The 16,397-nt window shown below is 43.8% G+C and overlaps 1 protein-coding gene across 6 annotated transcripts in view; it reads right to left on the bottom strand.

Annotated features, from left to right (window-relative positions):
• Window positions 1-10,329: 10,329 nt before the first annotated feature.
• Window positions 10,330-16,397, bottom strand: part of C7H4orf33 (chromosome 7 C4orf33 homolog) — a 151,862-nt gene continuing 145,794 nt past the window's right edge. For all 6 annotated transcript variants that reach the window (XM_069978603.1, XM_069978605.1, XM_069978601.1 and 3 more), the window contains one exon: window positions 10,330-11,102. In XM_069978603.1, the coding sequence (XP_069834704.1) occupies window positions 11,003-11,102 (100 nt within the window). In that variant the 3' untranslated portion in view covers window positions 10,330-11,002. The remainder of the gene's footprint in view (window positions 11,103-16,397) is intronic.

Genomic DNA, 16,397 nt, shown 5'->3' with positions numbered 1-16,397 from the left:
CAGACTTCTCACAAGTATGTATGAAGTAGACATCAAGGCAAAAAGTAGAGTACATCAACCCTCTGCACAACATGATATTTATACAAAGAGGAAGTGTGAAAAGTCTTCTCATCAATATGAATTGTGCAGCATGAACTGAAGCTCTGCAGCGGGGGTGGGGGTGGGAGGTCTGGACTCAGTGTTGGAGATTCTAACTAGGGGTCTACAGATATAAACCCCCTTAGTATAACATGCAATGATACAAAAAGACAAATGGTCGTACATCATACCTACCTATATACCATATCAACCTACACTGACTACATGTATAAAATCATGAAAACCTCCCCATATTACCCCCCCCCCCCATTAAAACACATAAACCCTATAAAAAAAAATACACACAACAATTATCATGTGCATATGACCATTAGGATATACCCATGTTAAAGAGATTGTCAGTAGGTTTAGGCTGTCCTATCTAAGGGTAGCATAAACTAGTGACAGAGAAGCTGAACAGAATGATGTATCACTGATTCGGAGATCTCCTCCTGTATAACATGGACAATAAGTAGTCCTCTCCATTATGTGCATGAACTCAGTAGACCTGGATGAGAAGCAGAAAACTCCACCCACCAGCTGCTGATTGGCAGTTATCTATCCATGCTGTATATAGACAGTCAACTGTCAATCAGCAGCTGGAGGGCGGGGGGAGGGGTGTGGCAAGAATTTTATTCTCCTGCATATTAGGAGAACAGTTGAACAAAATGATGTAAGTAATACATAGATCTGTTCAGCATTTATATCACTAGGTTATGCTGCCCTCATTTAAGCGGCATAAACCTAGAGATAGATTCCCTTTAAATTGGCACATGCATTTAACAGCAACAACAAAGAGATCATAGCTCTCATTAGTCTTTTTAGCAGTTTATGTGTTTTAATAGGGGGGTGGGTAGTATCGGGATCCTATTTATCTGTATACGGAATAATAAAGTTTTCATCATGTCATACATGTGGTCAAAGAGTATAGATCGATATATCCTCATTAATTTGATACCATATTTTATATATAAATCATAATAGAAGGCTGGAAGCATCAAGTTATCTAGAATGGAAAGAATAGCCACAAAGATTTAAGATTATGAGTCTCGAAAGGTCAGGGGGTGTGCATGTCACAGTAGAAGATAAAACTCATAGGGGGACATTTATCAAGACTGGTCTACCATTACGCCAGTCTTAAAGAGGATGTACCATCAGGTACACTATCTTAAAAATTACGGCACGGGAAAGCCGGTGCCGTGGTCCTCTTTTTGAACCACGGCCCGGTCCCTGCGTACGGCGCAGTTCTATTCGAGGTTAAAGGGCTGGGGGTAAAGCACTGGAGGCAGGCCGGCCCGTCCCCAGTGGGAGGAAACCCCTGCCCCTCCATGACGCGGTTCCATTGATTCTAAAGGAGCCGCGTCATGGAGGGGTGGGGTTTTCCTCCCACTGGGGGTGGGCCGGCCTGCCTCCAGTGCTTCACCCCCGGCCCTGTAACCTTGAATAGAACTGCGCCGTACGCAGGAATCGGGCCGTGTTGCAAAAAAAAGGATTGCGGCATCAGCTTCCCTGTGCTGGCGCCGTTCGATTCATGTGTCATTTTAAAGAGAGTGTACCTGATGGCACATCCTCTTTAAATAGAGCCAAGCCCCCTTTTCCCTGTCCGGACCTACTAAGAGGCGCACATCGCTTAGTACTGGCATTGCGCAAAAAATCTATACCTGCTCTGAAGCAGGTGTCAATTTTTTCCTGGTTTACGCCTATTTCCACTCCTCCTCCCCGCCTTGTTGCCCCCACCAATCAGGCAAGATTGGGATACGGCAGATGTACGCCACGCGAATCTGCCCCTTTTTTGTGGCATACACCACAATGACCCCCCCCATTAACTTGTCCTCTAAACCAACTCAAACCCAATACACGACTAGCAACTTAGGTCATTGTTCTGGACGGAAGCGTGAAAACCACGACAAGCATCACATGGCAAAAACGTTTATGGCTAGACATGCATAAGTCTTATTTTCTGGGTCGAAAAAGTGAGTGAGAGAAACTCTAATTGTAGATCACAAAAATAAATTGAAGTGACTCTTGAAGTAGTGGAAAAGGAAATGCTATTTTTCTTACCAATTATGATATCTATAACACAAGTAGAAAATAAAATGCCCAGAAAACAATGGAATCATTTAGAAAAGAAGCATTTGTGTTCCCCAATGACATCATATAATCTGCACTGCAATATAAGAGATAATAGCGACATTGTGCCCCAGGCAACATGTGGTTTGAATTATATTTTTTTGAAGACAGTTCAATTCCCTGTTGGAGCTTTCATTGTCCTTTCACCCAATGTATATTAGATTATATATGGAAAACTTAATTCAAACAAGGATCCATGGCATTTACATCCCTCACCTCTAAAATATGTATGCAGTGAAGTGGAAATTTATATTTTGAAATTGAATGAAGAAAAAGAGAGATCCATTCATCTCAAAGTTGACAGCAACTACCCCTCCCTTTCTTTCCTTTGGTCCACACTATGCTGATGAAGCAGATATCATTGCACATGAATGTATGGATACTGTCCTCTGATCAAGAAACCAATAGTGTACAATGATGATGTAGACACCGCAAGAAATAGAAATGACGTGCAAGACGGTGTGTGTCAAATACAAACAGAAAACTCTAGGGAAGGAGTAAACACAAGCACACAAACCGGCACCGTTAGTATACCAAAACATCATATAAATAGCAATCCATACAAAGACAAATAATGACAACCTGTCAGGAATGTGCAGTAACCTGGTGTGAACTGGGCCTGTTGTTGCTTTTGTGTGACACACCCGCTTGCTTTTCAGCTTCCTGGCTATGCAGGGGTTAAGCTGAGAAGCTGCTGATTATTGCAGCTGATAAGTCTGTGTGATGGACGGTTTTCTCTGCTGGTCTGGGGCCTGGGAGATCAGAGCGTCGGCCCAATGAGGATTTGGACCGGGCTCTTGGTCAGCATAAAAGAAAGCTGAAGCCAGTTTTTCCCTGCTGTCTATTTAGGTTCATACCCTGATCCCAGCTCCCCTTGTCTATTCCTGCGATCCCCGTACCTAATCCCTCTGCTTGCTCGACTTTGTTACCTGGCCTTTTGCTTGACTTTTTGATGATCCGATTGTTACCAGATTTTCTACTGCGCTGCCATTTTGGTACTGATCTTGCTTGTTTGACTATCCGCTATTGTGTTTGTTTGTCTGTCTTGTTCTGTGTGCACGTATCTAGTACAGGGAACGTCTTTGTGGTTGCCCAAGGCCACCTAGGGCCGTTTGAGGCAAGTAGGTAGGGACAGTTGGTGGGTTCAGTATTAGGGCTCACTGTTGTGTCTTGTCCCTGCCTCCTCTGTCCTGACACAACCATTTAAAAAAAGAAAGAAGCACAAACATGACCCTATTAGTATAGGCAATTTGCAACAACGGCCGTAATTTATACAAACCATACATTCTCGGTGAATGAATGGAGTCCCGGCCAGAGCATATACGCTCCGGTCGGGTTTCCATCCAGTCGCAGAAAAAACTGACATGTCAGTTTTCTGCGGCTGCTATTCATTGAATAGCGGCCACAGAGAACATGTCAGTTCACACAATGGAGCATGCAGCTCCAGCCAATATACTGATGTAAGACTGATGTACTGATGCCCTCGCCCTTTTTTCCTCATAGTACAGCCAGCTCTACAGCTACCTGCTCTGAAGCAGGTGTAGATTTTACCCTAGTTTACATCTGTTTCCCGGAATAAACCTTCATAAATCGCGCCACCACCCCCTAATCATTCAATGCATTGAAGTCAATGGACGTCCAATGCACACAATAACGGACGTTGTCTGCGCGGACATCAAAATAATGAACATGACAATTATTTTTGGACGTCTTTTGCAAACACCGGACGTTATTTTTTAGTTGTTTACACAGTTTTTATTTTTTTACGGTCCTTTCACTGTTTTTACTAATAAATTCAATAGACTTTTCAATCAAAGACAAAGGCCAATCAGTCTGCCTGACCTAGAATAATGTACAAACAGTAGTCATTGCACTCATGGGCGGCCAAACAGCAAATGACGGACGTCATTTTTCATTTTCAAAAACAGAGAGGGAAAAACATAATGGGGACATGGCAGCAGAGAAAAAGACAATTGGGGTGCATCTAAAACCTGGAATAGAACATGGTTATTGGAGATGGATAAAAACAGGACAGCTCCTATTGCCCTTTGTAATCCACTCACTCAGGCCTGCACAACATATGTCCAGCAGCGGCACTGCAGTCATGACTGGTACTAGGTGCCAGGCTACTGAAATGGTGATATTGGGAAAGGTCTGTGCAGCACTCTTCCAATGAGCATCTCTCACTTCAGGACACCTCCAGTGTCAAGTGACTGCTGCCTAGAAGAGGGCGAAGGTACCTTGAGCAGGTATCTTTTTTAATATCACTGAAGGAGTCCTACCTAGAGTGAAAAACTGCCTAGAGGGGGGTCTCAATTAGGCTAGGTTCACACTGCTTTTTCAATCCGTTTTTTTCATCCGTTAAAAAAAAAAAAAAAAAACGGGTGAAAAAAACTGATGCATTTGCGTGCATCTGTTTTGATCCGTTTTTCCATTGACTTCTATTGTAAAAAAAAAAACAGATCAAAACGGACCAGTTTTTTTTACATACACAAAAACGTAGCTGACACTACTTTTGTGTCTGTTAAAAAAAACCTGATCCGTTTTGATCCATTTTTTTTCACAATGGAAGTCAATGGAAAAACGGATCAAAACGGATGCACACAAATGCATCCGTTTTTTTCATCCGTTTTTTTTTGCATAAAACAGATAAAAAACAGATTGCAAAAACGCAGAACCTAGCCTTATAGAAAACTACCTTAAGGGGGTCTTAATTAGGTGGGAAGGTACCTTCAGGGTGGAACTACCTACAGGTGACATACTACCTACCAGTGGCTCCCACCTGCAAGTGTCAAACTAACTAGAGGAGTCAAACTACATGCTGAGGGCAAACTAACTACTACCAACAAACTACATACTATGGGAAGACTTACTGAAGAAACCTATCTACCTAATAGGGGGACCTACCTATTACTCACCAAGCCACCTACTTCTTCTACTGGCCCTCTTACCTACCCAATTTACTGTTTGAGCCACTATAGGTGTGGAAAGAGGCGAGGAGGGTGCTGAAAAAAAGTGCAGAACCTAAGATGTTTGTCAAGAAGGTTCTGCAGAGGTGTGTTGTGGCTGGGAAGAAAAGCAGATGTAAATGCCACTGATCAATCAAGTTGTCACCTGTGAGTCACTGGATGTAACTGCACTATCATTAGGTATAATAAAAGCAGCTTGCACAATAAAATTATCACATTTACTTACAAAGTGCACCTCTAAAAACCTATTTACAGAGTGGGATTAGGCCTTTTAGAATGTGGCCCTTACCTACTGCCAAGTTGTACAGGCCTGTTTTAAGATTAGGTCTTAATAGTAGATTAATAGTCTCCTAGGAGAGCTCATGTACATGAGGTGTCAGCCTCTCAGGCAATACTCCCACTGTGTTAAAGTGAGAATTTCTTCATGTGCCAAAGATCGTAACACAAATATAACAGTTCTTGATGTTGTGTTGGAATGAGAAAATTTCATCAACCTTGACAAGGGCCAATTTGTGATGGCTTTACAACTAATTCAGAATATCATAAAAGCGACATGTCTCATGCAGTGTTTCCAGTATACAGCTGTTAGGATCAAAAATGATGCAGACATGGACAACTGGTGACGAGTGACTAGGGGGCAATGCACCTAGGATTTCACTGCATTGAGCGCTTTAACCAGCAGCCGGCAGTGTTATCGTTTGTCTGGTCTCCCTGAGATCAGTGATCTGTTTCTCTTATGGCTCTACTAGGCATTGCTCCCACCTAGCCAGAATCCTGCTCTACACTCATTAGGGGCTGTCTGTGGATACCTAGCCTTGGTTTTTCCCTTGTCATTACATTGATGTATAGGGCCACTTAATATGGTGGTTTTGGTGGTTTCCTTACAGGATCCACCCCTTGGCTAGGTCCATCGCGGAGGGATATCTGGCTAGTTCTGTGTTTCGAGACTCTTAAATGAGGCTCCACAGGCTCTTTTCTTGCATATTCGTGTTTCCCAGGGAGCAATGCACCTAGGATTTCACTGCATTGAGCGCTTTAACCAGCAGCTGGCAGCATTATCTTTGGCTGGTCTCCCTGAGATCAGTGATATGTTTAGCTTATAGCGACATCTCGGGCACCCAAGGATTATTGATGTGTGTGGGGAGCAAAGGCTAGCCCATCTGTTTAGTCCCACAGAGGAACTACTGTACAACAGAAATTGCTGAAGATACAGTATGTCACAGCTTGTTGCAAACAGAATTGCAAAGCCACAGGCCAGAGTGATCAAGCTGATCACAATCTACTGCCATAAGAACCTACCGTGGACACGTGGGAATCTTCACTTTCCAAAGGAGGAACAGCCTGAAAAATCACATTTTCTATTACATCATGGAGACAGCCCGGTGCATCACATACTTGGAAAAGAGAAGGTATTAGGCTGCACAATGGCAAGGAGGCAAGCCAGTAGATGCAGTGGGACACCCTAGGCAATGCTCTGCTGGAGAATCTTGGGTCCTGGAATTCATGAGGATGTTACTTTGAAGTATACCTAGGGCCGAAACTACCACCAAAGCAGCCATAGCAGCTGCTATGGGGCCCACAGCGTCAGGGGGTTTGTCAGGCCCAGCCTTCTAGTTTAGAAGTTCCCTGAGCCCAGCCACTTCATATACTCCTGCCTGTCATCCCAGTCACAGGCTCTATAAAGTAAGCTGGAAAACCACCAGATTACTATATAGAGACAGTGATTAAGACAGGCAAGAAGGTGTAGAGGCCCCCTCCCCTGCACCCCTGGGCCCCTACCTCCATACTATGAGCTAAGGCTTCTTCCTGCTCCGTTGCAATGTCGGAACAGAGGAGGAGGGGGTTGAAGCTGCACACTGACAGCTGCTGCTGCAGGGGTAGAAGAGTGACTGTAACCAACCTGAACAACCCTGTGTGTATGTACATGTGCATGCGTGTATCTACTGTATGCAGTGAGCTAATATATGTGTATGTACATGTGCATGTGTGTATCTAATATATGTAGTGTGTGTGTGTGTGTGTGTGTAGCTCGGGGGTGGGGGCAATCAAATGTTTGTTATGGGGCCCAGTCATTTCTAGTTACACCCCTGAGTGTACCGACTACCTAATTTAAAGGAGAAGAAGGGAAAATTTTTATTAAAGTATTGTATTGCCCCACAAAAGTTATACAAATCCCCAATATACACTTATTACGGGAAATGTTTATGAAGTGCTTTTTTCCCTGCACTTACTACTGCATCAAGGCTTCACTTCCTGGATAAAATGGTGATGTCACGACTCGACTCCCAGAGCTGTGCGGGCTGTGGCTGCTGCAGAGGATGATGGCAGAGGGATGCTCAATGTCCCTCCAGTGTCCTGTGTCTCTCCTGCCATTATCCTCTCCAGCAACCACAGCCCGCACAGCTCTGGGAGTCGGCTCGTGCCGTCACCATTTTATCCAGGAAGTGACATCACCATGTTATCCAGGAAGTGAAGCCTTGATTCAGTACTAAGTGCAGGGAAAAAAAGCACTTAATAAGCATTTCCCATAATAAGTGTATATTAGGGATTTGTATAACTTTTGGGGGGGCAATATAATACTTTAATAAAAAATTTTGCCGGACTTCTCCTTTAACATTGTTGCAGACCAAAATGATCTCAGAAACATGACAAAAAGTTCAGTATTGTCCCCCAATTTCCCCATGGATGAAAGAGTAACTCAGGCAGTATTTTCTATACAATTATAATACAACTAAAGATGCAGAAACATGCACATGGATGCTCAGCTGCCTCAGCTTTCAGCGGATCATGGATTTATGATTATGGAATTAAGAACATGGCTTATATAGGTAATCATACCCACTTTGTCAGTCTATTATGTGTGAAATGTGTTACTTTGTACTATAGCAGGATAGTTTCCACTTTGATAGAGAACTTTTTAAGTTCAGGCTGTGAAAGCGGTTGAGGTAAACAGTTGTCAGACAGTCCCTTGAGATGTGGAGAAAATAACAGCCTGATTCATAAGGCTATAAGAACTTATTTTACTGATTACATCCCGCATTGTGCCTGTGTTTGTTGTATATATGTGTGGGAAGCATCAAGCGGATTATGCTGGGAGTGAAATGAGGGAGAAATGAAGTGCTCTTTATTTCCACTTGTGTTTCCTGCTGTTTCTGAAAAAAAAAAATAAAAAAAAAATTAAAAGTAAAAGACTTGCAGCATTCAGTAGCGTCTCACTCTTTCCTGGACGCCAAAGAAATATTATACATTTCACGATTGTACATGGTAAACGTGGCATTGGTCATTTGTTATTTATTTCTAGTGTTTATTTCTGTTTATAATGCTATTTTAACCCTTTCACGACCTGGGGTCATTGATTCCTCAATGCCCAGGTCATTTTAGGGCATCAGCTTATCAGATCATAATGATCCCATAAGCTGATGTCCTTGTGTCTGCCCCCTCTCCTCGGTCCCCTGCCACTGTTACTATCTTGTAACAGCAGCAGGGCAGAGAGGAGAGGGGGCAGAGCTCACAGGCGCGTGCCCCGCGTGCACATCCTTCCCTCCCAAACCCCTGCTGGTGTCTGGTTTCCATGGTTACCATCGGGGCTCTGTGATCACTTCGCAGAGCCCTGATGGACAGCAGACAGAGAATTCTCCCTCTGTAGAGGGAGAATTCTCTGTCAGAAGCCCTATAGATGCTGGGGTCGTGCTGACCGCAGTATCAATAAAGTTAACCGCTCCGGTGCTGAGAGTTGCAGTGGGTACCCATCTATCACTGATAGCCGGGACCCGCCGCTGATGACACAGGCGCAGCTGCTGCGCCTGTGTCATCCTGCGCCATGAAATAACGTCCCTGCAGCATCAGGCATAGGCTGCAGAGACGTTAATTTATTGCCCAGCGGCGGGAGGGGGTTAATAGGGTAATAAAACAGAATGACAATTTATTATATAGCGCTGACTTGTAGAGTAAAGCAAATGGACAAGCATGCTCGCTCACCGGCTGATTGCTCAATTTTAACTGGTCATAAAATAATCGTCTGTCAGCAGCACATCTCCCTTTATAATAAGGGATGTGCAGCTGACGACTGATTAGCGCTACTGCCGTACAAACAACCTAGCCATTGTTTGTGCAGCCCTGGCCATATGATTATCCTGCAATAGTCCTAGGAGATTGGCGCTAGCTTACAGTACTGCCTTTCGACCGGGAAGGATATCAGGTGATGGTCAGGTACATCAGACCTATTAAAAAATCCAAAACAGCTTTTACACTGATCTGGGTTATCTGAAAAGGAATACTATAGGCCCTATAACACAAAATGATTAACAGCCATATTCGTATTCTACATGTTGAAAGACAAACGACTAATATAGCAACAAAATGCAGCCGTTGCTCCGTGTAATATCTTGAATGGGCTGCCTGACGATCTAGCGTTCACCTGGGCAGAGGTATATAAGAGTTTATTTTTTTTTACCAGGGCTGCACAGACATCAATAACGATGTCCGTGCAGACCCTGCTGCCAAATTATCAGACAGTGTATGGGCTCAGAAAGTCATCGAGCCATGTAATAGGGCCCTAACATGTCCAGTTTAAGGACATAAAGTAGAGACCACCAGGGAACATGGCACAAGCTAAGATAGAAGTGGTATGAAATTGGTAAGGGGAGTACTCCTTTTTTTAACCTCCTCTCTTTTTGAAGAGGTTATCCTAAAATCATTGCCTATATATCTAAAGGATATTTGATAACTGGCTGATTGGTAGGGATCCAACCATATGAGCCCCACTGATCCTGATATAAGAGGGCCATAAAATGGAGTTCACATACTCTCTATGTCTGTCTATGGGACTTTCAATCACTGTATTTAGCTATACCTACTTATTACATTTATTGATCACATTGTTAGTAAGTGAGTCAGATGCACAAAGCAAAAATACACTGATCTGCAGTAGTATACCTGTTGTTGTGATCTTTAGACAAACTGCACACAACCTGGCCAGACAGAAGCTGCTATGTGCCTGTCCTCTAAGGGAGTCCCTGTTGTGGATCAATCAGGTACAATAAGATAGATAAGTGAATATGTAGCCAAGAGCAGGGGGGTCGGCAAAGCTTCGGTTACATATGACTGATGGAAAATAGGTGGTCCCAGAAGAAAACATACAGTACATACAGAAAGCAACACAAATGTGCTTTATTCCAATATGTGCCTATTAAATATAGTAACATAGTCACAGATTATAAAAGCAGAACATTAAACAATTTGTGATTATCCGAGTCTAAAAAGGTCGAGAATTTTCTCCTTACGATAATTGGAATAAGAATAGAAAGAACTGTGAAATATGTGTTGTGCGGTATCCTATCTTAGTAGCCTGGGGTGAAAAGTATTTTCTAATTAAGTATAATAATTCTAGATTTATATAAATGAAGCTGGTACTGCACAAAATCTACAGGATTTAAAGAGATTGAAGGTACTTTGTGTATCATTTCATTACCATCTTCAGCTTCTGTTAGGTGTCAGTAAACAATCCGACGTCCTTTCACACTCCTCCTGCATAGTGTAGTGAGATGTGTGTAGTATAAAGAGGGATGGGCAAAGTGTTTGTTGGAGGGTTTAAGGTGGGTTAAAAAAAAAAAAAAAAAAGATATTTTATACATTTTGTTTCATTTTATACATTATATTTCATTTATACATTGATTAAGCTCTATTCACCTAAAGGCAGAAATCTCTTTTAAGAGCCGTACTTATGAGAAACAGAGAAACATTAAGAACTTCTCTAATGTTAAGCACACAGAGAGAGCAATCCTTAACCTTGCACTCATTTGTGTTTGTATAGATAATACTGGAAACTATCTTGCAGACGGTTCCCAGAAGTCCGAGCTGGGCTGCTGCCATTCTTCTCCCATAATCCATTTTAGGTTAAATTCCTTAAAATATTCCAGACGATGACTAAAAAAGAAAAAAAAACCATTTATGGACAAATATATATATCAGAAATTATATCAAAGCGACTCTGTACCCACAATCTGACCCCCCCAAACCGCTTGTACCGTCAGCTGCTTTAAATCCAAGATCTGTCCTGGGGTCTGTTCGGCAGGTGATGCAGTTATTGTCCTAAAAAACAACTTTTAAACTGGCAGCCCCATACCCAACGGGTGTGGCTTAGATTGTGTATGCATTAGGCTGGCACAACCTCTCTGTCCCTCCTCCCCACCCTCTTCATCATTAGGAATGCTCCAGAAAGATTGTCTCCTATTCCCCATCTGTGTCAGCACAGAACATGGGCTGGATCGTTAGGCCACCTGTGCAATGTTCAGCATGGAGAAAATGTTCCAGTGGCATTCCTAATGATGAAGAGGGTGGGGAGGAGGGACGGAGGGGTGATGCAAAGTTAGGGCACAGATATTCCCTTTAGGCACGGGGCTGCAAGTTTAAAAGTAGTTTTTTAGGACAATAACTGCATCACCTGCCGAACGGACCCCAGGACAGATCTTGGATTAAAAGCAGCTATCTGAAGGTACAAGCGGTTTGGGGGGGGGGGGGGGGGGTCAGATTGTGGGTACAGAGTCGCTTTAAATTAATAACTCCACTTGTGATACCAGTTACAGTCTCCGCATATAATAGACTTGAGAGGGGGGGGGGGTATCATTGTTCTCCACCTGTCCTGCTCAGATAATTGCAACTTTTTGACATCTACAAAACATACCACAGACAGTTAAAAACATAGGTTTCAGTGTTTTTCTTGGTTTCTCGTGTTTTACTCATCTCCTGCTACACCAGCCCGCACCACACATAAATACAGCCAAGACGATGCAGATCCCTAGACCTAGCATGAAGACTTGAATCTTGCATGACTGACGTGTGACTTCACGATAATGGAGGTGCAACTTCTTGACAGAAAAGTACGGTGTAAATAAAACAGAAGTAGTGTGAGAAATGTCGCTGGTGAAAGAATCCCTCCCTTTATGCTTAGAGTCCCTGGTATACATTATGGTAGGGTGTTGGGTGGGAGTGGGGGGGCTATCAAAGAAGACGAGAACACAAATCACGTCTAAAAGACAAGGCCTGCTATAAATGACCATAATACACTGCTGGAGTGCATGGAGCTTTTCTTATTCTTTCACATGCCCCCACATGCAAATAGAGTCTTATTCTTTCCCCTGTGTGTTCTAAGCTAAATGCACCAAAATTGTGGCTAAAATGCCAGAAAAAATGGCATACAACATTTATTATGTGTTTTAGACTATTTTTGTTCTTCAGTAGTTAAGGGGCTGTCAAACTCAGGCCCTCCAGCTGTTGCAAAACTACAATTCCCACCTTGCCTAGACAGATAAAGCTTTAGCTTTGGCTGCCCATGCCTGATGGGAATTGGAGTTTTGCAACAGCTGGAGGGCCTGAGTTTGCCACCTGTGATTTAGAGGAAAGAAAGACAGTTGTAATGCTCCGTTTACACGGAACGATTATCGTTCGAATTTGCACGATAAACATTGAATTTGAACAATAATCGTACGTGTAAACGCAGCGAATGATCAAACGACGAGCAATTAATCTTTCATTTTGATCTTACAACATGTTCTTAAATCGTCGTTAGTCATTCGAAAAAAAATCGCAGATCGTTCCGTGTAAACGGTCATTGACCGATTTAACCTATGTGCGAGATAGGCTTAAGCGATCGCAAAACAATTTTTCAGTATGATATATCGTTCCGATCATTATAAAAAAATAAACCTTACTTCGAAATCGTTAATCGTACGATCGGGCGAATTATCGTTCCGTGTAAACGCAGCATTAGCTGTAAGGAGTATAACTTTAAAAGGGTCAAAGAGTAGCATATTTTGGTACAAATATTGGCATTAAGTAAGCCAACCAATAGGTTTAGACAAAGTTAGTGAATGCCTACTACCACTCTGCTTTTAGAGCAGAACTGTGTTTGGTAACCAAGACAACAAACTATCAACAAGGAGAGGGAAGAAGGAGACAAGTTTGTTAAATAAAAGCATTTCGTCTCCAGACAAAATCAGGCTGCCATCCCTGTCTGTAATATACTTCACTATTCTGCCCTGCTGCACTATATGGCTACGTTCACACAACGTCAAAAATAAATTTTGCAACTTAAAATAACGTCCGTCATTGCCGCAATTTAACTGACTGCAATGCAATGCCTTGAAGTCAATAGAAAGACGGACGTCCAATGCGCACAATGTATTGAATAATGGACGTTATCGCCGGGGACGCCAAAATAATGATCATGACAATTATTTTCGGACGTCTTTTGCAAACAGCGGACGTTTTTTATTAGTTGTTCACACGCAGTCTTTCTTTTCTCACCGTTCTTTCTCCGTTGTTACTATTAAATTCAATGGACTTTCTAATTAAGCCGCACCCAAAGGCCAATTAGTAACCAAAAACTAAAATAATGTGCAAACACCCGTCATTGCACTAAGGGAAGGCCAGACAGCTAAATAACGTCCGCTATTTTAGACTCAAAATGATGGACGTCATTTTTTTACTTATTCAACGGTTTTTATTTAGAAAAAGAAGTGCACACACATGGAAATCCAAACATAGGACATAATGCACGTGACACGCAGGTAAGTACAATCAAGACCAAAACGCAATGTACAGCGGGTGGGGCCAACTATCCGTAATCTAGACAGTAACCAAAGTGCTAAAGTAAAATAAGCTAACAGTAGAGTCCAGAAAGAGGCCGAGCGAACGAGCGCCGCCATACAGAACCTGCTAGGTGTTATATTATCACATCAGTGCGAACTTGAGAAAACAGGAAGAACCAGAGGAAAAGCTTGCAAACAGCAAAAGGAGAAGAACAAAGAAACAGAGAGAAGAAAGAGGGAGATTGCCAATGTGATCCGTCCAAGCCCCATAGAGAACCCAAAGCTCCCAAGAAACTCAAATCACGGACGGGAGGGACCCCCGTATCTACAGTACTCAGGAGATTCAACAAAGGCGCCCAAGGCATCCACAAAACTGTGGTATTCCGCGAACTGGTAAGCAGCTCAGCTCTCAGTTCCTCCATCCGATGGATCATCATCACCTCCTTCAGCCACTCCAGCACCGTAGGCACTGCAGTGTCCCTCCAGTGTCTGGGTATGACCGCATGCGCCGCTGTCAAAAGAAACCTGATCAGCGATTTCTTTTGGGCATTCAGGGTCCCAGGTAGCCTTAATAGCAGTAGGACCAAGGGATCGGAAGGCAACTGGGCAGAGGTGATCACCTTAATCAAGTCAATCACCTGTGACCAGAATGGCTGGAGCCTAGCGCACTCCCACCAGATATGAAGCATAGATCCCTGTGCCGATTCACATCTCCAACAGCCATCAGGAACCGTAGGGTATAATGCGTGCAAGAACGTCGGCACTCTATACCACCTGGATAATATCTTATAGTTAGTTTCCTGATATCTGACGGAGATCGATGACTTGTGGCAAAAATGGTAAATTTTCCCCCAGTCAGCTGGGCTAATCACACATGCAAGTTCCCGCTCCCAACCTCCCTGAAAAGCCGGGGGTGATGAGCTCGAGGAGGAGAGTAAGAGAGCGTATATCAACGATACTGCGTGTCCAGGGAAGGCACCCGCCACACATAGATCCTCAAAGGGAGACAGGGGCCTGTGGAACTTCAAGAGGGTCTTATTTGTGGCATAATAATGCGACAGTTGATTATACTGTAATAACATTGCATTAGATCTATCACCCTCCGGGACTATATCCACATAGCTCTTTAGAGTCGATGCCGTCAGGAAGTGACGGATATGGAGAGTCTCCACAGACCCGGAGCCCAAGAAGCTAGTGGAGGCCCCTCCAGGCAGGAAGTCCGGATTATGTGTGAGTGGGGTTAACGGCCCACCAGCCACAAATAATGGGACCTTTCGGAACTGTGTGTGGAATGCAGAGATCGTGGTGGAGGAAACAAAGGGCAGAGAAGCCACTCGCGAGTGCGGCCATCTGGACTGGTACATCCACAAAATGGATGAAAGCGGCGTGTCCGCCACCTCCGACTCTAACGCCACCCACAGCTTCGCTGCACCGTTATGAAACCAATCCAAGACTCTAGTTGACACCGCAGCCAGGTAATATAAGAAAGGGTCTGGGAGAGCCAGCCCACCGGCAGCCTTGGGCCTGATCAGAGTGGATCTAGCGATCCGGGGTCGAGCGAGCTTCTAGACAAATCTAGAGAAGGTCTTCGTGAGGTCAGCAAAGAATCTCCTAGGGATAGCGGTAGGGATTGTTTGGAACAAGTAAAGTAAACGGGGGAGCACGTTCATTTTAAGTATGTTTATCCGCCCAATCCATGAGAATTCCTTTCTATCCCACTTTGTGAGGTCTCCCTTGAAACGCTCCAATAAGGGTGCAAAATTGAGCAAGAACGTCTGAGACAAGGTCGCGGGTATATGGACTCCCAGGTACTTAAATGCCTTGTCCTTCCAGGCGAAGGGGTAAGAGGCCTGCAGCACATTCAGGTCGTGTTTATTTATATTCAGATTGAGGGCCACACTTTTAGTCAGATTGATCTTATAGTTACTGAGAGCACTGAAATGCTGCAAAGTGGCCATCAGAGCAGGGATAGAGGAAGACGGCTCCGTGATATACAGTAGCAGATCATCAGCGAATGCCGAGCATTTAAGGTGATGAGAGCCAATTCGGACCCCTTTAATGTCCCCATTGGCCCTTATAGCTTGCATGAGATGCTCCATAACCAATACATATATAATCGGGGACAAAGGGCAGCCCTGTCGGGTGCCATTATTAATACGGAAGGGGTCAGAGAGAGAGCCGTTGATCCTAATCTGTGCCCTAGGGCAAGCATACAAGGCCATTATACGCGAGAGCATAGAAGGGCCAAGACCAACACCAGTCAGGGCCCCACGTAAGAAGTCCCAGTCCACCCGATCAAAAGCCTTTTCGGCATCTAAAGATAACAAAACCGTCGGGATATTGTGGGTCTGGACATGATTAATAATCGAGAATGTCTTCAGGGTATTATCCCTGGCCTCCCGCAAGGGGACAAACCCAACCTGATCGGGATGGACTAGGGCCCCCAGGTGAGGCGCCAACCTTAGCGCCATCAGCTTTGCAAATAACTTGGTATCCGTATTAAGCAAAGAGATCGGACGATAGCTAGGGCACAGATTAGGATCCTTTCCTTCTTTAGGAATTACAGTAATATAAGCTAACTGGAACGTGGAAGGGAGGGGAGAATCTGCCGAGATAGCATTAAAGACTTCCA

Source organism: Dendropsophus ebraccatus, chromosome 7 (genome assembly GCF_027789765.1).
Source record: "Dendropsophus ebraccatus isolate aDenEbr1 chromosome 7, aDenEbr1.pat, whole genome shotgun sequence".
Classification (NCBI taxonomy): domain Eukaryota; kingdom Metazoa; phylum Chordata; class Amphibia; order Anura; family Hylidae; genus Dendropsophus; species Dendropsophus ebraccatus.
The sequence above is the reverse complement of the archived record's forward strand: the minus strand, read 5'-3'. Positions and strand labels throughout refer to the sequence as shown.